The 26,546-nt window shown below is 32.4% G+C and overlaps 1 protein-coding gene across 1 annotated transcript in view; it reads left to right on the top strand.

The window, feature by feature from the left end:
- The window catches only part of LOC127700426 (ATP-dependent RNA helicase DDX1-like), a 270,402-nt gene that overhangs the window by 60,778 nt on the left and 183,078 nt on the right, over positions 1-26,546 (top strand). The window contains exons 17-19 of the mRNA XM_052203879.1: positions 2,776-2,874; positions 8,100-8,240; positions 9,487-9,561. Coding sequence (XP_052059839.1) covers positions 2,776-2,874; positions 8,100-8,240; positions 9,487-9,561 — 315 coding nt within the window. The remainder of the gene's footprint in view (positions 1-2,775; positions 2,875-8,099; positions 8,241-9,486; positions 9,562-26,546) is intronic.

Below are 26,546 nucleotides of genomic sequence, written 5' to 3'. Positions count from 1 at the left end.
GTAATTGCCCGAAACGTTTAGGAATTGGGGGCCAAAAAGGGGCCAAAAATAAGCATTTTTCTAGTTTCCAGACAATAACTTGTGTTCAAGTGTATGGATCTCTCTGAAATTGTACTGCAAGGTACCATACCACAAAGGGAAGGCTGGGATTGAGTTTGGGGGTGATGAATCATAAGGGGGTTCAAAAAATTTGGGGGGGGGGGATTTTTTTTTTTTTTTTTTTTCTTTTTTTCCTTTTTTTTTTCTTTTTTTCCTTTTTTTTTTCTTTTAAAATTTTCCATTTTAAGTTGGTTATTTCTGATTTATATTTAAAAGCAAATAATAATGATAGGGTAGGAGATACACACCAAACAGGATGTGTAAATTATTATATAATAAGTTTTGTGCAATAGCAAGAAATTTTCAATTGCACAGTATTGCACAATAGCAAGAAATCTTCAATTGCACAGTATTGCGCAATAGCAAGAAATCTTCAATTGCACAGTATTGCGCAATAGCAAGAAATATCCAATAGCACAATATTGTGCAATAGCAAGAAATTGCCAATTGTACAGTATTGCGCAATAGCAAGAAATATTCAATTGCACAGTATTGTGCAAAAGAAGATACTTCGTATAAATTGCTTATTTCTTGATCAATTTCAATGGGGTTTTATTCTTGAATTCTTGGGGTTCTTTAATATGCTGAATCTAACCGTGTATTAAGTTTTTGGATTTTGGGCCCGTTTTTAAATTGGTCCACATTGAGGTCCAAAGGGTCCAAAATTTAACTTTGTTTGATTTCATCAAAAATTGAATTATTGGGGTTCTTTGATATGCCAAATCTAACCGTGTAATAAGATTTTTAATTTTGGGTCCCGTTTTTTAAATTGGTCTACATTAAGGTCCAAAGGGTCCAAAATTAAACTTAGTTTGATTTTAACAAAAATTGAATTCTTGGGGTTCTTTGATATGCTGAATCTAAACATGTGTTTAGATTTTTGATTATGGGCCCAGTTTTCAAGTTGGTCCAAGTTGGGTCCAAAATTAAACTTTGTTTGATTTCAACAAAAATTGAATATATGGGGTTCTTTGATATGCTGATTCTAAACATGTATTTAGATTTTAGATTTTTGGCCCAGTTTTCAAGTTGGTCCAAATTGGGGTCCAAAATTAAACTTTGTTTGATTTCAACAAAAATTGAATATATGGGGTTCTTTGATATGCTGAATCTTACCATGTATTTAGATTTTTTATTTGTGGGCCCGCTATCAAATTGGTTCATATTGAGGTCAAAAGGGTCCAAAATTAAACTTTGTTTGATTTCATCAAAAATTGAATTATTGGGGTTCTTTGATATGCCAAATCTAACCGTGTATTTAGATTTTTAATTTTGGGTCCTGTTTTTTAAATTGGTCTACATTAAGGTCCTAAGGGTCCAAAATTAAACTTAGTTTGATTTTAACAAAAATTGAATTCTTCGGGTACTTTGATATGCTGATTCTAAACATGTGTTTAGATTTTTGATTATGGGACCAGTTTTCAAGTTTGTCCAAGTTGGGGTCCAAAATTAAACTTTGTTTGATTTCAACAAAAATTGAATATATGGGGTTCTTTGATATGCTGAATCTAACCATGTATTTTGATTTTGGACATTGGACCATAATAGGTAAATTAAAAAAATTGAAGTTCTTAGACCACATTCTTTCTGTGTCAGAAACCTATGCTGTGTCAAATATTTAATCACAATCCAAATTCAGAGCTGTATCAAGCTTGAATGTTGTGTCCATACTTGCCCCAACTGTTCAGGGTTCGACCTCTGCGGTCGTATCAAGCTGCGCCCAGCGAAGCATTTTATTGTGTTTTGGTCTGTTTTTCTTATACTGTATGCAATAGGTCTACTATATTTGGTGTATGGAATGATTGTAAGGTGTACATGTCTAGCTGGCAGGTGTCATCTGACCTTGACCTCATTTTCATGGTTCAGTGGTCAAAGTTAAGTTTTTGAGTTTTGGTCTTTCTTTCTAAAACTGCATGCAATAGGTCAGCTATATTTGGTGTATGGAATGATTGTAAGGTGTACATGTCTAGCTGGCAGGTGTCATCTTACCTTGACCTCATTTTCATGGTTCAGTGGTCAAAGTTAAGTTTTTGAGTTTTGTTCTTTTTTTCTAATACTATATGCAATAGTTCAACTATATTTGGTGTATGGAAATATTTTATGATCCATATGTTAGTTACGCAGGTTTTATTTGACCTTGACCTCATTTTCAAGGTTCATTGCTCAGTGTTAAGTTTTTGTGTTTTCGTCTGTTTTTCTTAAACTATAAGCAATAGGTCAACTATATTTGTTGTATGGAAGAATTGTTAGCTGTACATGCCTGCCTAGCATGGTTCATCTGACCTTGACCTCATTTTCATGGTTCATTGGTCAATGTTTAGTTTACTTGGTTAATGTTAAGTTTATGTGATAGTTGTAATAAAGCTTTATATTTAGGACTATCAACATAATATCAATGATTAGTAAAGAAGGCGAGACATTTCAGCGTGTGCACTCTTGTTTAGTTATTACCCTTGTACCTTGGATTGATAAAATATGTGCAATGGAGGGGACATTGGAACTCTGTTCTTTTATTTGATAACTTTGTTAGGTGTTTAGTTCATTCATATAAATATATACCACATCTTCCTATTTTATATACGTAGAAAAAAAAGTCGTAGATATCAATAAATAAAACTTAATACTAATAACTTATACTTCTATTTATTCTAACTTTTAATTCTTTTATATTTCTAGGTAGATATTGTAGTAGGTACCCCAGGACGTTTAGAAGATTTGATATCTACAGGGAAATTGACATTACATCAAGTTAGATTCTTTGTTCTAGATGAAGCAGTAAGTCAACATTCTGTTATAGCTTCAATAAACCACAAATCTTTTCTGTTTAATTACATTTAGAACTAAATATGTATACTATGACTGGTAGTTTCTATTGCAGAAATTGATTCAGATATATTTTCAATGATAGGTGTTGCAAAAATATAAAGTTACATTTTAAATTTTGATAGCATTATTTCAATATTTCTTGAAATAGCAATAATTAATCTTGCAATTTTGTCTATTGTACAAAAATCATTATGATAAATGCAGGCATAAATTTCTGAAGTTACAGTATTCAACATCCAGGTGAAAATATTTAATACGTTATCTAGCCATTAAATCTTTTAGGTGAACTTAGAAAGAGGATGAAAGTTAGTATAACTTGAGACATTGACTGCCAATTGAGAAATGACAGCATGTTGGATAGATTTAGAAATTCAATTGTAACAAAAACAAACTTAGCCCTTTTCTATGATGATAACTTTTCCTTAACAGGAGGTATCATATTTCACTTCACCATTCATAAAAAAAAAACATGTGTGTGTCCCTACAGAATCATGGAATTGCCTTTTAAAATCACAGTGTAACAAAATAATGTTATTGTACCTCACTTTTACTCTTAACATAGGGGCTATATTGTAGTTACCTTGTCCATCTGTTCATCCGTCCATTTGTCCAATAAATATTTTTGTCACACTTGACTCAGGAACTAACTAATAGAATGAGTTCTTACTTGGTCAGCAGCTCAACGGTGATGAGCTGTAAAGTAGTGTTTTATTGAATGAACTTTTTGTCACACTTTTCTCAGAAACTACTCAACAAATGACTACATATTTTGTCAGCAGGTCGATTGTGATGGGTTTTAACATGTGTGCTCTGTTTGGATCTACCATACACCTACTTCCTGTTTGTTGATACTTTGAGTTACTAGGGGTATGCCTACCATGACAACACCTGCATTCTTTTTGGTTATTGAAGTAACATAATTGCCTAGCATAGATTATACTGACATAAAAATAACAGCTTTTACCATTATGAATTAATTTTCATGCCCACTTACAATTGTAGGGGGATTATGTTTTCTGGTCTGTTAGTCAGTCTGTTTCTATACGACCGCAAAAAATTTTTTTCGGTTGTATATTGGTTGTCGTCGTCCGAAGACACATTGGTTTTCGCACAATAACTTTAGTTTAAGTGAATGGATCTCTATAAAATTTTACCATAAGGTTTAATACCACAAAAGGAAGATTGGGATTGATTTTGGGGGTTATGGAACTAACAGTTAAGGAATAAGGGGCCAAAAATAAGCATTTTTCTAGTTTCCAGACAATAACTTGTGGAACGGTGTATGGATATCTCTGAAATTATACCACAAGTTTCCATACCACAAAAGGATGGTTAGGATTTGCTTTGGGGGGTTATGGCTCAAACCGTTTAGGAATTGAGGGCAAAAAAGGGGGAAAACCAAGGGTGTCCTGGTTAATGGACAAATACTTTAGTACAAAACATAATTTAAAGCAGTGTAAGGGAGGTAATTCAAATACATCATTTGAATTACCTCCCTTACACTGCTTTTAAATTATGTATAAAGTAATGGTTAATGAACAATTAAGACAATTTAAAAGCAGTGTAAGGGAGGTAATCCAAATACAACGTTTTGATTACCTCCCTTACACTGCTTTTAAATTATGTTTAAAGAAATGCATATTTATAAAGGAAGACCAGTAAAAATATCTGCAAATGTTGTATCTTTTTTTTTTACCAAAAAATCCATATGAAAGATTTGACACCATATTTTAAATTCTATTATAAAATATATTAAGTTAGCACTATGGTAAATTTAAATGGGTAATTATGGTTGCAAACTCCATTGGAAGGGAGTCAATTCGCAACAGCAAAGTGTATTGCACAAAAGCAAAAAATTGAATATAAATTCAAATTATATAACCAATTCTAAGTTCTTTGACTACAGTTGTTCTGTGTCAGAAACCTTTTATGTGTCAAATATTTAATTACAGTCCAAATTCAGACCTGTATCAAGCGCGAATATTGCGTCCATTTTTGCCCCAACTGTTCAGGGTTGGACCTCTGTGGTTGTATCCAGCTGTGCTCAGCAAAGCAATTTATTGTTATTTGTTTTCTTTTGAGGCCCCCCCCCCCCCCCCCCCCCCCCCCCCCCCCAGTAGCGGAGGGGGCATTAAGTTTTACCCTTTCCATCTGTACATCAAACACAGATCAAGTTTGAATTTTGGTGGCATCACTTTTACCGTTCTAGAGTTATGCCCCTTTACAAATGGAAAAAATTGCTGAATTGTTCGTCTCCGTTCTCAAACTTTAGTTTGCCTCAACCAAATGTTATGACACTTATACACAATGCTTATTACTACATAACACAGATCAAGTTCAAATTTTTGTGGCGTCACTTTTACCGTTCTAGAGTTATGCCCCTTTACAAATGGAAAAAATGCTGAAATATTTGTTTCCGTTCTTTAACTTTAGGTTGCCTCAACCAAATGTTATGAAACTTATACACAATGCTTATTACCACAGAATACAGATCAAGTTTGAATTTTGGTGGCATCACTTTTACCGTTCTAGAGTTATGCTCCTTTACAAATGGAAAAATTGCTGAATTTTTCGTTTTCGTTCTCTTACTTAAGTTTGCCTCAATTAAATGTTATGAAACGTATACACAATGCTTATTTCCACAAAACTCAGATCAAGTACAAATTTGGGTAGCATCACTTTTACAGTTCTTGAGTTAAGTCCCTTTTTAACGTTATATGCAAACGGGGGCATCATCTGTGTCCCATGGACACATTCCCCATTTATTTTTCTTCATCATCTGGTTCGTCCATCCTTCCTTTGGTCATTCTTGTATGAGGTTAAAGTTTTTGGTTAACCGAGTGTATGATGAAGTTGTGTTCACATCAGCAAGAAACTATGTACCTGTATGTAGTAGGAACTTAATGTCATAGCACATTTCATTATGATGCAAACTTTTTAAATTATATTGAAAATTATGGTTTTGACCCCAATTTCACAATTTACTAAACGTGGAATGTGTGAATGTGAATTAAGTACATTGATAATGATTGTTATGTTAAAGTTATGGGTTAATGGTAGCTTACCATGGAGTTTCCATCACTCAGTTTGAAACTTAGTGTGCATGTTCATTATCATATGAAATTTTAAAATTATCTGAGAAATTACATATTTGACCCCTTCAGGGTTCAGTGTGATAGTGTGAAATCTGTACATTTTCAGGTTAAAGTTGTTGGTTAAGTTAGTGTTCTCTGAAGTTAAGGTCACATTAACTTGAAACCTAAAACACATATTAATTAGTTAAATATTATGCCAAATTATGGTTTTGACACTGTTCACAGTTTGCTTAACATAGAAATATGGTAATGTGAACCGAACATGGTTTTCCATGGACACATTTTCTTGGTTTATGCTGAAATTGTCAATATCTCTCATCGCATTCAACTTTAAGCACTGATGTAAACAACTATTTTGAATATTTGACCTAATTCTATTCACACAGATAATTGACTCCTGAAAAAGTCTTGACCCATTTAATTTAATTTGGAGTAAATACCAAGGATATCAGGCACCTATTTACTTGTAGTCATTTTCTTTGCTTAAGAATTGTCATTGCTGAAATACCATCCAATTATTTTGCCATTCTGTGAACAGCAAATTAAGTTTAAAACTAAATTTATTGTGTTGTTTCATTATTATTAAATGTATTTTTGAGACCTATTTTAATTTGACTTGTCGTCGGCAAACATGGTGGTAATTAAGGCTTGATTATGAAGTCCAGACACGCCGTAGCTAGCAAAGTTTATTAACACTAAATTCAGTGTGAGTTGTTGTTTAGAAATCATTGAAAAGGTTAATAGAACTTTTTATTTGTAACAACACTACTATAAAACACAAATAAAGAGAAGAAATCAAATATGTAGTTTCTTTAGGAATATTATGCATATCAAAACTTGTACATTGCTGCCTTTAGCACCACTAAAGAATTTTGGTTTTCGAATGTTATCCAATTGCAATCATTACACAATCCCCCAAAATTTGCATTGTTTATTGTTAAATCATGAAATTATTTGAATAATATTGATAATTGATAGTCTTTACGCTCTGCCAAGGATAGTGTGGGGTATTAGTTTTTCAGTCTGTGTCTCTGTTCGTTAGTCCCTCTGTCTGTTTGTCCATCCTTTATTTGGTTAAAGTTTTGGTTTAAGATTTTTTACCCTGAAGCTGTCATCACATAAACACACATGTTTATTATGAAGTGAATTTTGTTTGACCAGATTTCACAGTTTTCAGCACATGGAAATAAGACAGTGTTAGGTGGACATGGTGTCCTATGGAGACACATTTTCTGGTTTGAAATATTTTGTGTGAAAAGTAGGCTGATAAAGGGCAGTTTATTTAATTCATTTGAGTTGATCTTGTGAAATCTGTTTCTTGGGACAGTTGTTCCAAGTCCCAGTTGTAATAGTTTGATCTTATACAAAAAATTAGCATGGCCGTCAAAGCAAATGGTGTGCTATTAAAATGGCTTAGTTTTAATAATACAAAATTTCACTATGATTCTGTACTTGTAAAAACAAAAAAATGGCATGATGTACATAAGTCAGAAATCTCAATGAGTCTTGTGGTTTGACAAATGCCTAATTCTCTACCCTTACAAAAAACATAGATGCACACACATTTGATTCTCATTCTTTCTCACTTTAAAAAAAAACCACATTTGTTTGTTAAATATGTGTAAACAAAAGAGATGTACGGTATATGTCAATAAGACAGCAACCAAAGACAAAAACAAAACACTATAGAGTTCAACATTCAGTCTTCAACAATAGACTATTTCTACACTGTATGTATACTTGTGAAAATTCCAGATTTAGTATTACATGTATTGACAGCATCAAGGAAATAATGTTTTTTATACCCCTTGTCTGTCCGTCCATCCATCTGTCAGTCCATTCATCAGTCCATCCGTCAGTCCGTCTGTCCCATGAATATTTTTCGTCACATCTTTCTCAGGAACTACATTACAAAGAATTCTGAAATTTGGTTTCAGGCTTTATATGAATCAGCTATACCCTATGATACGTTTTCAGATACATCACTCATCAACTCCCTGTTTTCCTTATACTTTTAGCAGGCGGGGGTATCATTAGTGAGCAGTAGCTCACAGATTCACTTGTTTTTTATTATTTCAGGATGGATTGTTGTCCTCTGGTTATGGTGACCTTATTAATAGATTACATGGACAGATTCCCAAGGTCACAAATGATGGAAAAAGATTACAGATGGTTGTTTGTTCGGCAACGCTTCACTCATTTGATGTCAAAAAGATGGCTGTGAGTTTATTATATTTGAAAATGATAATGTATTGTTTTTGTCTCGACTTGACGGAGTCAAAAAGCTAGACATAGGTATGCTGTTTCCAGCAGCTGCTGTGTCAACTATGTATTAGTTTGTGATTAGGTCTAGTTCATAGTGAACCACTAGTGGTAGGTCAATGATATTTGGTATGCAGTTGTATAATCATTGGCATTTCTCATTTCCATGGAGATTATTTGGCCCTGCCCCTCATTCATGATCTATTGACTTTTGAAACTTTTGCTTAGTTTTCATGTATTAGTTTGTGATTAGGTCAGTTTAAAGGGAACCGTTAGTGGTAGGTCAATGATAATTGGTATGCAGTTGTATAAGCATTAGCACATCTCATTTCCATTGAGATTATTTGGTCCTTACCCCTCAGTCATGGTCTATTGACTTTGAAACTTTTGCTAAATTTGCATGTATTAGTTTGTGATTATTTCAGTTTAAGATGATATTCGGTATGCAAATGTATTGGCATTTGCAAGTTTCATTTCCATGGAGATTATATAACCCCACCCCCTAATTATGGTTCATTGACTTTGAAACTTTTACATAGTTTACAAATTAATGTTTGTGTTTAGGTTTGTTTAAAGGGAACAACTTATGATAAGTCAATGTTATTTGGTTTGCAGTTGTATTAGCATTGGCACATCTCATTTCCATAGAGACTGTTTAGCCCTGTACATTCAGTCATGGTTCATTGACTTTGAATATTTGCATAACTTACATGTTAAAGTATTGCTATTTTAATTTCAACATTTGCATTATCAAAATAACAAATAGGCGAGACATACCTTTGTGTTAACAGTTTATTACAAATAAAGTTATAGGTGGTAATCAGTCAGCAGTGATTCGTGTTAGTTATACTGAAAAATGTGTAAATACTTTACCATAGGCAGGTTATCAAAACTCTATAATGTTTCTGTGCTATTTAAGGAGTTAGAGGCCTTGATTTTGTAAATGTTTTAAATGGAAAATAGTCGAATAGTCCATCTCAGGGGTAAACAATTTTTTTTTTATTTAAACAAGCTGGTAATTAACATCTTGAGTTTTTTTTAGTTCTGAGTACCATGAGATTTGAAATACTATTGTTTCCCTAAAATTATAGCAACACATTTACCATATGTTCTATTATAAGATCTATTCCAATAGCACAATGGTACTATGGTCCTAAAAGGACCTGGGAAGAGTTCTAATGGTAACTTTTAACTATTTTAACAGGAACGATTAATGTATTTCCCAACCTGGATTGATCTGAAGGGAGCAGATGCTGTTCCTGAAACTGTCCACCATGTGGTAAGAAATACATTATGATATTCAGTTAAAAACCTAGTGGTTAAATTCAGAAGTTGAAGGAGCTCTGCAAATTTCTACATTGGCATGCTGAAAGACCTCATAGAAATACACATAAAAATAGGAAAACATTTACAGATACCTATCCAAACCAAGTTTTTTTTTACCACTAAAAAATTATTTATAGTAAAATTATATTCTTTTAAGAACTGATTAAGAATATTGGATGTAATAGTATTCAAATATAACCTATTGCTAGCATGAAAACTAGAATTTTATGGAAATATTTATAAACATTTTGAAAAAAATAAGGCATATCCATGCTCCATTGTTCACAAAAATGTTTTTAAGCGTTACCGTTTATCTGAAAAACTGAAAAATACTTCAGTAGTTTTTTTATTGCCAATTTTTGTATATGAAGAGAAGATGTTATACAGTTGTTAACTAAGATTGAGGATAACATCAGTTTTGTTTGACCTGAAGGCAGAGACTTAAGTGTGACAGTTTAACAGTACTAAACAAGTGTCCGGAAACGCTCATATTTGCCAGTCATGACCTAAACTAAAAGTTATTTGTCATAAATGGCAGATTGGGATTTAGGACAAATATTTTTTTTACAGAAATATTTTTGGTCATTTCATTGAATTCGGGTTTTTTAATTGCCATTTTGCACTTGTTTTTGTTTTGTAATCCCTTTCCTGTATTAAAACTGCCAATCCAGTATAGTATGATAATCCTGAGTGCCCTCCTAACAACTATTTTAATTATTTCGGTGCATTACATTTGCGTGCAGCTTTTACTTACATTTGCACGCATTTTTTTATGGTAAATACAGGAAGATTATACTTATCTATCTATTATTTTTGAGCAGGATAAGTCCGTTTTATTATATGCAAGCACTTAGTCCTGGGAATATATACAGGTAAAAATGTAAAAACATTGCAAATCTAAAGTACTGATTTTACAGGTCGTACACAAATTGCTGAATATTTAAAGACTACTGCTTTATGAAAACACAAAAATACGTGGATGTGCTGATTAAAATTGCTCATTGTAGTGAGCATGGGTTGATTTCAGGCCGTTTGAATTACGCCTGTATTCTTCTGACGGTAGTGATGCCCAAAGAGGAAATAGGGGAATCTGGTGGAATACCTTTGCAAATATTTACGGTGCAACGACAGGAAATATCCCATGACTTAAGTGTTCTGTCGATACGGAAAGTAAATCCATCGTACACTATTGATTTTCCACCTACTATGAGTTTTTTTTTTTTTTACCTGCGTTACCTTTAAAATGGATGCGTGCAAACGTAAAATTTTTTAATCCCCAAATGCACGCAAATGTAATGGGCCCAATTATTTAATTATATATATGCCGCCAAGGAAATATTGGCTAATGATCGCTAATCACTTTTACCGAGGTTTTTAGTTCACACCTGACAGTGATCACAAGCTCAGAACTATTATTATAAAGAAATTAAAATTCCCTGACAACTTTCTTCATTATTTAATTCCTTTTCAGCAAGACAATCGTTAATCCTGATTTAATTTACGTAGAAAAAAGTAATTTTTCACAAGTCAAACATGATTGTTATCTACTATGTAATATGCATGGCTGAAATTGTCTTCACCAGATTAGACACTTAATCGTAAAATGCAAAATGATTGCATGCTAAATTAAACAAGTGCAACTATTATCTGTTATATTCAAACACTTTTAAAGGTATTAAAATTAAAAATCCAGTGATTTCCTGTCAATAGTTGATAAACAGAACGAATCCCAGAAATCAATCCGGAATTACTCCTTCTTTAGTATTATCATGAAACTTCCTATGTTAATTTCATCTTCAAAAATGAAAGGAACGTTAGCAATGTCTGAGAAATTTATCATTTTGAGTCATTAAAATCATTTCATTTTTAAACTGTTGCATTCCTGAACTAGAATTTTTTTCAAAAAACGGTAAAACAATTCATGAAGTAAATGAGATGAAACAGTCAATTCAAGTTCATTAATGCTATGAATCTAGTGTGAATAATTTCATCAGTTTGAAAAAAGGGCCACAACTTTTAAGTGATCGCAAAATGACCAAAGTTGTGTGAAAAAGTTTCGGGATCCTTTGTACTAAAACTAAAAACTGTTGCTATAAATTTGCAGCAGTGATGTAAATATTAATTTTAAACAGAAAATTGTCGACTATTTCTTTAGATATAAAACAATTATTTAGGACATCGTCATATTAGAATAACCTTTTACTATGCAAAACTGACACTTTAATAGCTGACCAAACAGTATGGGTTTTGCTTATTGTTGAAGGACATACAGTGGCCTATAATTTCTTACATCCACATCATTTGAACTCTGTTTGATAGTTGTCTTATTGGCAATCATACCACATCTCCATATTTTGATACTGTCTGTTCCACTTAAACCTATTAGACTGTCATTACACATTAATGTTTTTATTAAAACTGACACAGCTTGTCCATTACTAAGATTGCAAAATCAGCTGTAATAGATTTTACAGAATGATCTTGTATATGGTTTTTTTTTAATTTCAAAATTGTATTTTACGAAGCACATGGTTTAAAATCATGCACATCATTAATCAAATTCTGAAGATTGATTGAGGCATAAGTGTTTTTAGTTTCTCTTGCCTTGAATTGTCATTTTATTTAAGTGATTTATTACAGTCTATACCCTGTGCTGCATTATTGATGCACCAATTCTGTAAATGTCATACATTAAATAGCATGATCAACTCAAAAGTAATATTTCTACCATTCAGAAAAATACTTTATAATAGATATGTAACTGTATAACTCTCAATGGATTTTAATCCTCAGATAGAAAAGATATTAATAGTTGTACCAGGTGCTATATTCATTATTGTATTTAAAAAAAGAAGTATCACTGAAATAGCCATGGTCTTTCTGCATGTGTTACCTTTTTTATGCCCCCTCTAAAGGGGCATTAAGTGTTACCATTGACCGTCTGTCCTTCCGTCTTTCCATCTTTCTGCCTTCCAACTTTCCGTCCTTTCGTCCTTCTGTCTTTCCGTCTGTCCCATTTTCTTTTGAAAAGCAAGCTTGAGCAGGGGCGTTTGTGTCGTCAGACACATTCTTCTTTTATGTGCCTAAATTGTTGGTGCTAACAAAATTCATCTTTTAATATACCATATGGTACTTTTTCTTCAGATTTAATAAATTCAAATGTTTACTACGAGACAGTATATATATACAACACAATAGGTATGATTTTTTTCACTAAAGTTGCAATATCTTTCTAATGGAAACGGTCCAGGGAGGTTTATCATGTTAATTGAACCGTTTATTTTAATGAATATGGTCTTATAACCTATTTGATCCAGCTCTTAGACATCAAAACCGGTTTATAAGACTATTAATTTCCATTATTTTTGTCTTAATGAGAATCTTGGAAGATACTAAATAGCTGCAATTCTACATTTGTAAAATTGAAATGGATTTTTAGGGAATCAGAATGAAATTGGACACAAAGCTTTTGAATTAAGTTTCCAATTCAACATATGGAGATTAAAATAAAGTTAAGAAAGTTAGATTTCATTGATTCATTAATAGGTTTTAATGAAAATTGACAGAGATCGTAAAACGAAAGTAATTCTGTATTTTAATCTGGATCATAAGATGTAGAAACCTTATAAAAATTGATTTCTACTTCGTTTTGTAATAAAATTGCTTTAAAGAGGAATACATTGTTTTTGATATTGCTATCTTGTCCTTTTATAACTATGTAATGTTGTAAACTGTTTTTATGTTTAACAAATGGCCCAACTGTCTGTCTCAAACTTCTTTTTAAGGATTGTTTGATACTAAACAACTCATTAAATGCTATGATGACATTTACTGCTAGTTCCTTGCAACTGGTCAGCTAAATGATCATTCTTATCAAGAACGTGTCTGAGGGCTCAAGCTTGCTTTTAAATGAGAATGGGATGAATGGAAAGACGGACAGACTGAAGGACGGAAAGACTGAAGGACGGTAAGACGGAAAAACGGACGGTCAAGGGTAATACTTAATGCTCCTTTCGCCTTGTGGCAGAGGCATAAAAACGGAAGGATGGAAAGACTGAAGGATGGTAAGACGGAAAGAAGGATGGTCAATGGTAATACTCAATGCTCCTTTCGCCTTGTGGCGGAGGCATAAAAACTGAAAAAAAAACTTTTTGTTGTTGAAAACACAATTGCACAGAAAAGAACTGGAATATATTTAGGGCTGTTCCATTAAAACATACATGGTACCCAGGGAAGGCATTTTAAAAATTAGGTAACCACCTATAGAGGCAAACTCAAATTTCACTTACATTTCCACTAAGCAAAAACATGGATGACACCCACCCATAGTTGGGATTTGGATTGATTGATTGATTGATTGGTGTTTAACGCCACTTTCAACATTATTGTGCTATTTTGTGGCGGTCAGTATTTATTGTTGGAGGAAGCCAGAGTGCCTGGAGAGAACCACTGACCTTTGGTAGGAAAACTAACAATCCTAGTCAATTAAGATTGGAGTCTAGTGGACCTGCCCTGTACAGGATTCGAATTCACAACCTCAGTGTTGACAGGCTAGTGATACAGTAGTTTGACTACTTAGACCACTTGGCCACTGAAGCCCCCTTGAGATTTGGAAGTGCCTTCCCTGGGACCCATGTATGTTTTTATGGAACAGCCCTTAGTAAAATCGTCTGAATATGCTGTTAATCATATTGTTTGAGCGTTGATTTCAACTAGTCAAACGACATATCCGATCTGGCAGTGCATTCATTTTTTTGTTTTAAACTTAATATTTGGAAGGTTTAAAAAAGTAGACAATTTATATATCATCTATTAATTTTAATTGCTTTGGATCAAGGTTTGTCTTGCATACATCAGAAGTTTTTGACCTCATTTTCATGGTTTAATGGATTAAAAAATGCTTTTGTGTGTAGGTTGTGTAGGTCAATAACTCTGTTACCATATCTTCCAATAATAAATTTTCCATGGAAATTTCTTAACAAATTGAACAAATCAGAAAAATTATTGAATCTAATTGTCATATTTTGCTTGATGGAAAAGGCTTAACTGTCGTGTTACTTAGTTAGTTGTATATTGTGTTTATGTCCAGAATATAAGAAAATATCAATGACTCATTGGGATTAAGATTGTTTTGACCATCACTCTCGAACGGAAATGTTTATTATGGATCAGGATGTCCTTTGTCATTAGAATAGATTGGAATTATTAGACTGACCATCACAGATTACCGTGTGAATTTATGTAATCCAATTTATTGAACGGATGTAATGTTTTGTTCGATCAATCATGTAAATTGTCCCTAATTTTGACAATTGATGTCCAACCGGGACAAATCAAAATATTTCCGTGGTCATGATCAAATGAAGACTTGTTTTAGTATATATCACTGTGTAGTCTGGTGACAAATGACAGATTGAAATGATTTCCGCTGACCAATGTATAAGAATAACAAATGAGAGTAATCGTATAACTGGTGTTGGACAGGAAGCATGATTTTGTAGTCATTAAATTGTCCGGACACATCATGTGTTTCATGTTGATTGTATACATTGGTACAGGATATTAAGCAGATTAATTTCACAGAACTCTATTATAAAAAATTCTTCTTTAAATTGTACCATGATTTAGTATGTCATGGATTATTTACACTAAACTCATTGAAATAGAAAAAGAACTCAGTTTTTGCTGTTTCCAGTACATGAAAGGCACATATCTATGGACAGCTTTTTCTTAGGATGACATTAAACATTTATTTTTCTTGCCTCATAGAGATATGAAGATTTGATCCACCATGAAAAGTCATATTTATTAGAGGGCATTGCATTCCTGTAGACAAGGGAAATGATTGTTTTACTCAACTACTTTCTTTGACTTCCTGAAATTAGAATGATGCAATGTTTTTATTCAATTGTCAAGGGTGTAGAGATTTATCTGTCATGATCTGTGGCAGCCTTTGATTTCAAAAGTTGAACACTTTGACCATATATATATATTGGGTTTAGTTTAATTTCTATTCTCATAATCTTAGGTCTGTACAAACATGCAGTCATAATCTGTGTGTTTGTATTAGCCCCCCACTATGTTTGAACTCTGTTAAATGAAAGTTCAATACCTGTATCAAGCAGTTTTACCTAAGCAGTGTTAAATGAAAGTTGAATACCTGTATCAAGCAGTTTTACCTAAGCAGTAATTATTTGCATACCTTACAGTTCTATAAAAAATTATCAAGAATATTTATAGATGCAAGAAAATTTGTGAACACATGAATGGTTTATGCTGGAAATATTATTGTCCAAAGGTTGAAGGTTGGATAAAACTCATTTCATAAGATTTTGCAGCCCCTAATTCAAATCTTTGTAATTACTATTATAATACAATTAAAGTCAAGGATTCTTGAATTGGTTATGGTTATTTAAAGGCTAACAATTTAACAGTAAATATTTCTTTAAAAATAGTAATATATTTGAGGACATGCTGTTTAAAAAGGAGAACGGACAGTTCTTTATTAGAAAATTGTATTTATAAATGCTTTGCATATTACTAAAAAGAAAAACAACAAAAATACCGAACTCCAAAGAAAATTCAAAACGGAAAGTCCCTTAATTGTTTTTAAGGAAAATGTTAAGTTATACACACAAGGGTGTACTGGTCTTAATAAGACTATGAAATTTTAAATGTTGTTAGTAAGTTGTCGTTGAAAGTTATTGACTACTAGACTAATCTGATGAAGATTTGTTAGGAATAATTTATAGATTTATCATGGATATATGATATAAATATGGATATGATTGCTAATGAGACAACTATCAACCAGAGACCAAATGATGTAGATGTTTGCAACTATAGGCAATGTACAGCCTTTTGTTCTCTATGAATCATTCTGATAGATGCATGAGGAAAACTCATTTCCTATCATTTTCATGGGAATATTGCTCTAACATTATAGATGTAAATGATCAAACTAGAGTTAGACTAATAAGTAAATAAGTTGACTGAGCTTTTGTTATAATACATATGACTTACAATCACATTAAAGATCTTTTGGGGAAAATCTTATTTATCAACTTTTGGTTTAAAAAATACAAATGTTTTACAATCAAATATAATCACTGACAATCACATTAAAGATCTTATTTCGAAAAAATTTCAGAATCTGGCAAATGAAACAGACACCACTTAAGAAAACTCTTAAGACACCACTCTAAACTAGGCGAATAGATATATTGTCACTTTTGGGTATTTAGCTTAATTGTCTTGGAATGACCCTAGATCTTGTTCAGAATAACCTTCTTACACCATACAATAATCACTTTTGTCTCACCTTGAGGACGTCAAAAAGGGAGACATTTTCTGACAGCAGCAGCCACGGAGTCAACAATATATTAGTTTGTGATTAGGTCAGTTTATTGGGAACCACTACTGGTATGTCAGTTGTATTAGCATTTTCACATCTCATTTCCATGGAGATTCTTTGGCCCTGCCCTCTCAGTCATGGTCTATTGACTTTGAAACTTTTGCTTGCTTTACATGTATTAGTTTGTGATCAGGTCAGTTTAAGAAGAACCACTAGTGGTAGGTCAATGATATTTGGTATGTAGATGCATTAGTATTGGTTCATCTCATTTCCATGGAGATTATTCAACCCTGCCTCCTCATTCATGGTCTATTGACTTTCAAACTTTTACTTACTTTATATGTATTAGTTTGTGATTAGGTCAGTTTATGAGGAACAACTTTGGTATGTAGAAGCATAAGCATTATGGCACATTTCATTTTCATGGAAATTATTTGTCTCTGCCCCCTCAGTAATGGTCCATTGACTTTGAATGTTTTGCATATTTTACATGTTAAGTTTGTGATGAGATCAGTTTAAGAGGAACCACTTATGTTAAGTCAATTACATTTGGTATGCAGTTAAATTAGCATTTGGAAGTATCTTTTCCATGGTGACTATATGGCTCCACCCCCTCATGGTTCATTGACTTTGAAACTTTTATATTGTTTGCAAATTAAAGTTGTTAAGGTTATTATAAAGGGAACCACTTATGATAAGTCAATGGTATTTTTGGTCCTGCACCATAAATTATGGTTCATTAACTTTGAATGTTTTGCATAATTTACATGTTTAGATATTGTCATTTGGATTCAATATTTACATTATACTATCAAAATTACAAAAAGGCGAGACACATCTCTGTGTCAACAGTTCATTGATTATGACTTCAAAGTTTTAATATTGTGATGCAAAATTTAAGAATGGTAGACAAATTTCCATTAGAGTTCGACATGGTATTGACACTTTTCTTTTGACTGTATGTTGATATAGGTCTTTTGTGGTTTTTATACGACCGCAAAAAATTTTATGTCCAAAGACATTTGGTTTCTGGACAATAACTTTAGTATTAGTAAATAGAAATCTATGAAATTTAAACATAAGGTTAATAACCACAAAAGGAAGGTTGGGATTAATTTTGGGGTTATGGTCCCAACAGTTTAGGAATAAGGGGCCAAAAATAGTTTCATGACAATAACTTTGTAGAACAGTGTATGGATCTCTTTGAAATTATACCACAAGTTTCCATACCACAAAGGGATGGTTATGATTGGCTTTGGGGGGTTATGGCTCAAACTGTTTAGGAATTTAGGGGCAAAAAAGTGAGAAAAAACAAGGGTGTCCTGGTTAATGGACAATTACTTAAGTACAAATTACAGTGTAATGGAGGTAATTCAAACACACTATGAATTACCTCCCTTACACTGCTTTAAAATTATGTATAAAGAATCTTTGTATTGTCTTGACTCTTGAGGTGATTAGCTGTCAATTCATTTCTAGAAGTTACTATTTTAATAATTTTAAAAATGCTGATTAAGGTAAATAAATTTTAGCTATGATTATGTATGTCATTTTCTATTTTAAGACTTTTATGATGTATTTGAATGGGTTATTAGGGTTGCAAACTCCATTGGAAATTTGAATTGAAATTATGACCATGACTGAGGGAAAGAATTTTTTTTTTTGAAAAGGGGGGGGGGAGATTAAAAAAGAATTGGGGGGGGGGGGGAGGGGGGTAAAAAAAATTGGAGGGGGGACAATTTTTTCTCCTCAAGATTTGAGAAATCAAAAAGAAAATCCTTCAAATTTTAAAAGGGGGGGGGGGGGGGGGGGGAGATCAATTTGCAACAGCATAGTGTATTGCACAAAAGCAAAAAATTGAATATAAATTCAAATAATATAACCAATTCTAAGTTCTTTGACTACAGTTATTCTTTGTCAGAAACCTATTATGTGTCAAATATTGAATTACAATCAAAATTCAGACCTGTATCAAGCACGAATATTGTGTCAGTTTTTGCCCCAACTGTTCAGGGTTGGACCTCTGCGATCCTATCCAGCTGCGCTCAGTGAAGCAATTTATTTTAGAAGTCCTGGGTTACTGTTTCATTGACATATTCCCACAATCTCCTTTTATTCAAATCCCCAAAAAGTCATGAAATCATAAACCTTGATTTGAAAAGTTTATTATTGAATTTGTCCATGGGACCTATAGGTTTATTGGTTGATTGAAGATTCCCTCATAAAGATATTTGCCATTTTCCTTTATATGACTTTATAGATGCTGCATATGGAAATGGTAGATTTATGTTGTATCTGATTGGTCATAAACCAAATCATTTGTAATCTGCCAGATGATTTTATTTCCAACAAATGGTCGTATAGAAATCATTTTATGCTAGCTTCTAATTAAATCAAACATTGTTTATAATTGTATTATGGCTATCAGAGAAATGGGCTTGAGCCAAAAGAAAATCGCTGATCAGTTAAATTGGAAAAAAATAAAATAGGATTTACCCAGGTCTGTATTTAGATGATGAAGTACATTGTCCTTGCAGGTCTTTTTTTTATGATATAAAGCAGGGGTGAAAAGTTGACACATAATCATGATAATAAAGATTTATGGGAAGTCAATCCATGAATAAAATCAAAACTCAATGGGAGAACAGAAAAGACTATTGTGTGTCTGAAATATAAATAAAAGAAGAAATAGGGGATTCAATGATGCAGCAACCAAACTGTATACACAGTGAAACAAAATCAAATCATCTTGAAGGTCAACATATGACCCTGAACAATTGACAAGTGTTCACTTCGTATGTCCAGCTTTTAACATAGTCTAGATAAGTGAGTAAATTTATCAGAGCCTAAACTCTAGGTCTTGAAATCTTAAAACTTTCTAGCAAGATGATTGTGCTCAGACTTTGAAATCATCCAATGAATATACTAGATTTTATGTTTCGAGGAAAGTTTGTACTACCAGTATTGAGTACAGTTTTATGACCAAGAGCCCAGGTTTGTCATCAAGATCAATTTCTTGAAAGGAAAAAACCCATTGAGATTTAATTAAAGACCAGCATTGATGAGGTTTCTAAATTGTTACAGATTAGATGTAGTTAGGGCAACAAGTTTCTTTTATTAAATACCCATTTTATTTGACAGTTTTGTTTGACTCCTCTAGGGTTCGTATTCCACAACCTCCCAAACACTACCACAAGACCCCTTAGGTGGTTACTCCTGCCAGATGAAATTCATTAATTTATGAACAATCATAAATGTTTCATGAATGTCCATGAACAATGCATGAATGTTCATTAGAATTTCATTAATTTAGTTCATGAATTAAATTCATGAACAGTTCATTAAATGCAGTTCATGAATATTTTCTGAACCTTTATGAACTGTTATTCAGTTAATAACGTTCATACATTGTTCATAACACATGTTCATGAACATTTTATGAACTTTAATGAATCAATCAATTCATAAAGTTCATAAATTAATTCATAACACATGTTCATGTTGAATTTTTATTAACCAAAGAGTTCCATGAACACTTTCTGTTCATAAATAGTTCATCATTCACTGGTTCATAAATATTCTTTCCATTTGTAGTTCATGACTTGTTCATCAACTGTTCACGAATCTTTTATGAACAATTCATAAACTGTGTTCAGGAATTATTCATGCATCTTTCATGAGCATTCATGAACAATTCATCAACATTTGGCAGGGGTAATCTCCACAACATGAACTCTCAGTCCTAAAGCTCATTATAACTTAAACTGCTATGAATAAGGTAGGGAAAAACGGAAAAATCTTGTACATAATGTATATCGGGTAATTAATTAACCAAAATGTATTTCTTATCTAATTTAAGAAATTGTTTAAGGAAATAAAGTATTTACATTCCCAAGTCTGTTAAATTAGATCTGAAACAACATCAGCAACTTATATTTGTGAATGTTGTCATGTTATTATGTAATAGATCAACAACTTATATCTGTGAATGTTGTCATGTTATTTATGTAACAGACTTCCAAACAGAGATAATTATAGACATTTACTGAAAAGGAAATTGATATTAGAAATAAAACAGTGTTGGTGACTATGAAATCATTTCCTGCTTGTCATTGTAAACTCACAGTTTGCTGCCATTGGGTTGTACTATATTATATCATCAATTAGATTGTGTCGGCTGGTTAAACATAACAGAGTTGCAATAAGTTGTAAAATTGTGTTAATGAAAAAAATCAGAGATTCAAACACAGGCATGTTTGAATTTAAATTGAAATTTTATATGTAAACAAGTTGTATCTTCAATTGAATAATTAAAATTTCATTTATATGTAAAAATGTAATTCCCATTAATAAAATTTCTGTTTATGGAAAAATGTACTAATTTCAGAATGTTTTCATTAGGTGCTAATCCTGTACATGTGATGCTGAAAGGAGAATTTTATCTTTTGAATAAAAATCAGTTTGCATTTTGAGTATCTAAAGTGTATATTTTTACAAATCTAGTAATATTGAATAAGCATTTTTGGTGGTAGTTTGCATCACTTAGTCTTTTCTCCTCGTGTATATTATATATATGTAATATTGTATAATGTATAAATAGTGTGACAACCTATTTTGTTTTATCAAGAATACTACATATAGGATGTACACTAAAAATTTTGTAAAGGTGGCAGGCAATGCAACCACTGGTTAATTTGTCTGTCACATATGTCAATGATTAATATTGTTAATGTTCATTCTGAAAAAGGGAGGGGGTGGGGGTTTGTAATGAAATTTGTATGTCAATAGCAGATTTTTTGTCGGTATAATAAAATTCAATTTTAAACTTAGTTAGAGGGAGGGCAGTTGACTAAGAAGCTATTCCTTTTTTGTAAGTCAGTTGAAAACATGTTTATTTTTAAGCAGACCATGTGAGGGCTTTATACCCAGTCAAGGTCATTAAACACACACATTAGAAACATGGTTTTGTCTCGCCTTGACAGAGTCGAAAAGCGAGACATAGGTTTGCTGCTTCTTGTGGTGGCGATGGCGTCGTCGGCGTCAACAATGTATTAGTTTGTGATTATGTCTAGTTTATGGTGAACCACTAGTGCTAGGTCAATGATATTTGATATGCAGTTGTATTACCAGAGTTTCAAGTTCTGATTCTTAAAATTTCAGTTCAATAAGGAAATATAAGCTGAAGAATCATTGTTTTGATTCTCAACATCTTTTCCAAAATTTTTTGTAAATTCCTAGCACATAGTGAAAATTATGTACCAGTATACTAAAACAAGAGTGCACACGCTGAAATGTCTCGACTACTATATTGACCATTGATTTTATGTTGATAGTCCTAAATATAAAGTTTTACTACAAGTATCACATTAACATTTATGATCCAAGAAAATGAGGTCAAGGTCAGATAAACCAAGCCAGAAATACATGTACACCTTTAATACAATCATTCCATGCATCAAATATAGTTGACCAGTATTGCTTATAGTATCTAAGAAACAAAGTTAACCAGGAAAACTGAACATTGACAAATGAACCATGAAAATGAGGTTAAGGTCAGATGATACCTGCAAGACAGACATATACCCCTTACAATAATTCCATACACCAAATATAGTTGACCTTTTGCTTAAAGTTTAAGAAAAACTGACCAAAACACAAAAACTTACCATTGACCAAAATACCATGAAAATGAGGTCAAGGTCAAATAAAACCTGCCAGACTAACATGTACATCAGACTATATTTGGTGTATGGAAATATTTTACAATGTAAAGGTCAGTCTGGCAGGTTTTATTTGACCTTGAACTCATTTTCATGGTTCATTGTTCAATGTTAAGTTTTTGTGTTTTGGTCTGTTTTTCTTAAACTATAAGCAATAAGTCAACTATATTTGGTGTATGGAATGATTGTAAAGTGTATATGTCTATCTGGCAGGTATCATCTGACCTTGACCTCATTTTCATGGGTCATTGGTCAAAGTTAAATTTTTATAGTTAATTCTGTTTCATAGATACTATTTGCAATAGGTCAACTATATTCGGTGTATGGAATGATTGTAAGGTGTATATATCTGTCTGGCAGGTATCATATGACATTGACTTCATTTTCATGGTTCATTCAGGTCAATGTTAAGTTTTCCTGGTTAAGATTGTTTCTTAAAAACTATAAGCAATAGTTCAATTAAATTTGGTGTATGGAATGATTGTAAGGTGTACATGTATTTCTGGTTTGGTTTATCTGACCTTGTCCTCATTTTCTTGGATCATGTTAAGTTAATGTGATACTTGGAGTTGTAGTCAAGCTTTATATTTAGGGCTATCAACATAAAATCAATGATCAGCAAACCAGGCGAGACATTTCAGCGTGTGCACTCTTGTGTTTCATTGGTCTCATTGAAGTACCAACCACATCTCCTTTTATTCACATTAAGATATAATGACACTATACTTATTTCTGTCATTGGTTTAGAACAATCTTTTTAGAGTTATTTAAAGACTTAAGTATAAATACCGGACATTATACTTGTATGAAATTTGTAGACATAAGCAATTACCTGAAAAAGAAACTTGTAATTAGTATACATATGCAATTACTTACAATAGATACTTGCATGAAATAAGGCACTCATGATTACAATGTAATGAGAACTAAAGTAATATTACATATGATGATCACAGACATTTGCTGTCATGTGAAGTCTTCATCTTTTTAAATGAGACAATGATTATCAGTGTACTGTCTTTTTGAAAAATTACCTTCTATTTTTAAATTTCATATTCCAGACCAATTACATGTAACGAATAATTATGTGAAACAACTTTTTCTGAATAGGTTAGTACATTTGTTCCCTACAGCAGTATTACAGAATTGTCTTTTATTATTGTATTGCCTGATAGCAAAGCTTATCAACATATAGTGATCACTTCTGTCTTGTAAAATCATCCTTCATGTCATACAATGTTAATTTGCAACTTCTTCGATACAGCTTGAAAGAATTCAACCAAAATTGCACAGATTCTTTTACAAGATATGAAGTTGTCCAAGCCCTATTAATTTTTTACATCCATGATTTTGAGTTTCTCAAGCCCAAACACGGACTTAGCCATTTCTGCTGATATCTGATATAGAGACACAATGTCTTCATTTTTAGCTCACCGGGGCCCAAAGGGCCCCATGTGAGCTTATGCCATCACTTGGCGTCCGTCGTCTGTCGTCGTCTGTCGTCGTCTGTCGTCATAAACTATTTCAAAATTCTTCTCCTCTGAAACTACTGGGCCAAATACCTTCAAACTTTAACTAAATGTTCCTTAAGGTATTTAGTTTATAAATTGTATCCGAAGTTTTGATCCATCGACAAACATGGCCGCCATGGCTAAAAATAGAACATAGGGGTCAAATGCAGTTTTCGGCTTATATCTCAAAAGTTAAAGCTTTTAGAGCAAATCTGAATTGGTCAATTGGTCAAGATCTATCAGGTCTGAAATTTTCAGACGAATCGAACAACCCATTGTTGGGTTGCTGCCACCGAATTGGTAGTTTTAACAAAATTTTGCAGTTTTTTGTTATTATTTTGAATATTATTATAGATATATATAAACTGTTATCAGCAATAATGTTCAGCAAAGTAAGATCTACAAAAAAAGTTAAATGACCATAATTGTCAATTTACCCCTTAAGGAGTTATTGCCCTTTAAAGACAATTTTACACAATTTGTTCATCAAGTTTGCTAACATTTAAAAATCTTCTCCTCTGAAACTACTGGGCCAATTACCTTCAAACTTTAACTAAATGTTCCTTAGGGTGTCTTGTTTATAAATTGTATCCGAAGTTTTGATCCATCGACAAACATGGCCGCCATGGCTAAAAATAGAACATAAGGGTCAAATGCAGTTTTTGGCTTATATCTCAAAAACTAAATCTTTTAGAGCAAATGTGACATGGGGTAAAATTGTTTAATTGGTCAAGATCTATCGGCCCTGAAATTTTCAGACGAATCGAACAACCCATTGTTGGGTTGCTGCCACCGAATTGGTAGTTTTAACAAAATTTTGCAGTTTTTTGTTATTATTTTAAATATTATTATAGATATATATAAACTGTAAGCAGCAATAATGTTCAGCAAAGTAAGATCTACAAAAAAGTTGGTATGACCAAAATTGTCAATTGACCCCTTAAGGAGTTATTGCCCTTTAAAGACAATTTTACACAATTTGTTCATCAAGTTTGCTAACATTTAAAAATCTTCTCCTCTGAAATACAGGTGAGCGATTCAGGCTCTTGAGAGCCTCTTGTTTTTTCATTTTTGCCTATTATCTTGAAATCTATAAAAGATGAAGAGAAACTTTAAATAGCAAAAATGATCAACAAAACAAGATCTACAAATAATTGAACTTGGCCGAAATCGTAAGATGACCACATTTTAGAGTTATTGCGCTTTGTTGACGATTTTTATCGTTTTTATACGACCATTTTTTGCGGTCGTATATTGGTATCTCATCGCCATTGTCATCAGCGTCTGAAGACATTTGGTTTCCGGACAATAACTTTAGTAATTAGAAATCTATGAAATTTAAACACAAGGTTTATAACCACAAAAGGAAGGTTGGGATTGATTTTGGGGGTTATAGTCCTAACAGTTTAGGAATTAGGGTCAAAAAGGGGCCCAAATAAGCATTTTTCTAGTTTCCAGACAATAACTTGTGGAACGGTGTATGGATCTCTCTGAAATTATACCACAAGTTTCCATACCACAAAGGGATGGTTAGGATTGGCTTTGGGGGGATTATGGCTCAAACCGTTTAGGACTTAGGGGCAAAAAAGGGGGAAAAACAAGGGTTTCCTGGTTAATGGACAATTGAAAAAAAGTACAATGTTATGTTTGGATTATCTGCCTTACACTGCTTTTAAATTATGTATAAAGAAATGTTGTATTGTCTTGAGGTGATTAGCTGTCAATTTATTTTTAGAAGTTACTATTTAAAAATGCTGATTAAGGAATATTAATTTTAGCCATGATTATGTATGTCATTTTTTATTTTAAGACTTTTATGATGTATTTATATGGGTAATTATGGTTGCAAACTCCATTGGAAATTTGAATTGAGATTATGACCATATCTTGAGGGAAATTGTGAGGGGGGAACAATTTTTTTTTCATTTGAGATTTCAGAAATTAGAAAGAAAATTTCTTCAAATATTTTTTTTTTTTTGCGAAAAGTGTATTGCACAAAAGTGTATTGCACAAAAGCAAAAATTGAATATGAATTCAAATCATATAACCAATTCTAAGTTCTTTGACTACAGTTATTTTGTGTCAGAAACCTATTATGTGTCAAATAGGTTTTGAACATTATAAATAAACCAATATTGTTTGAGGAATGTGTCTTGCAAAAATTTACAAGTTCCAAAAGCCAAAAACAGAGCTGTATAAGAAATCTTTTATATATTCAGGAACTATTTTATGGAATAACTTACCAATATCCCTGAAAAAATTATCAAGTACAAGCTCATTCTAAAAAGATTTAAAAGATTACTTGTTGGAACATTAAGAAGCTGTGTAATTTTATATGCATAATAATTTTCAC

The sequence above is a fragment of the Mytilus californianus genome, unplaced genomic scaffold (assembly GCF_021869535.1).
Source record: "Mytilus californianus isolate M0D057914Y unplaced genomic scaffold, xbMytCali1.0.p SCAF_5, whole genome shotgun sequence".
In the NCBI taxonomy this organism is placed as follows: Eukaryota; Metazoa; Mollusca; class Bivalvia; order Mytilida; family Mytilidae; genus Mytilus; species Mytilus californianus.
Note: the sequence above shows the minus strand (reverse complement) of the source record. Positions and strands in the feature narration are given on the sequence as shown.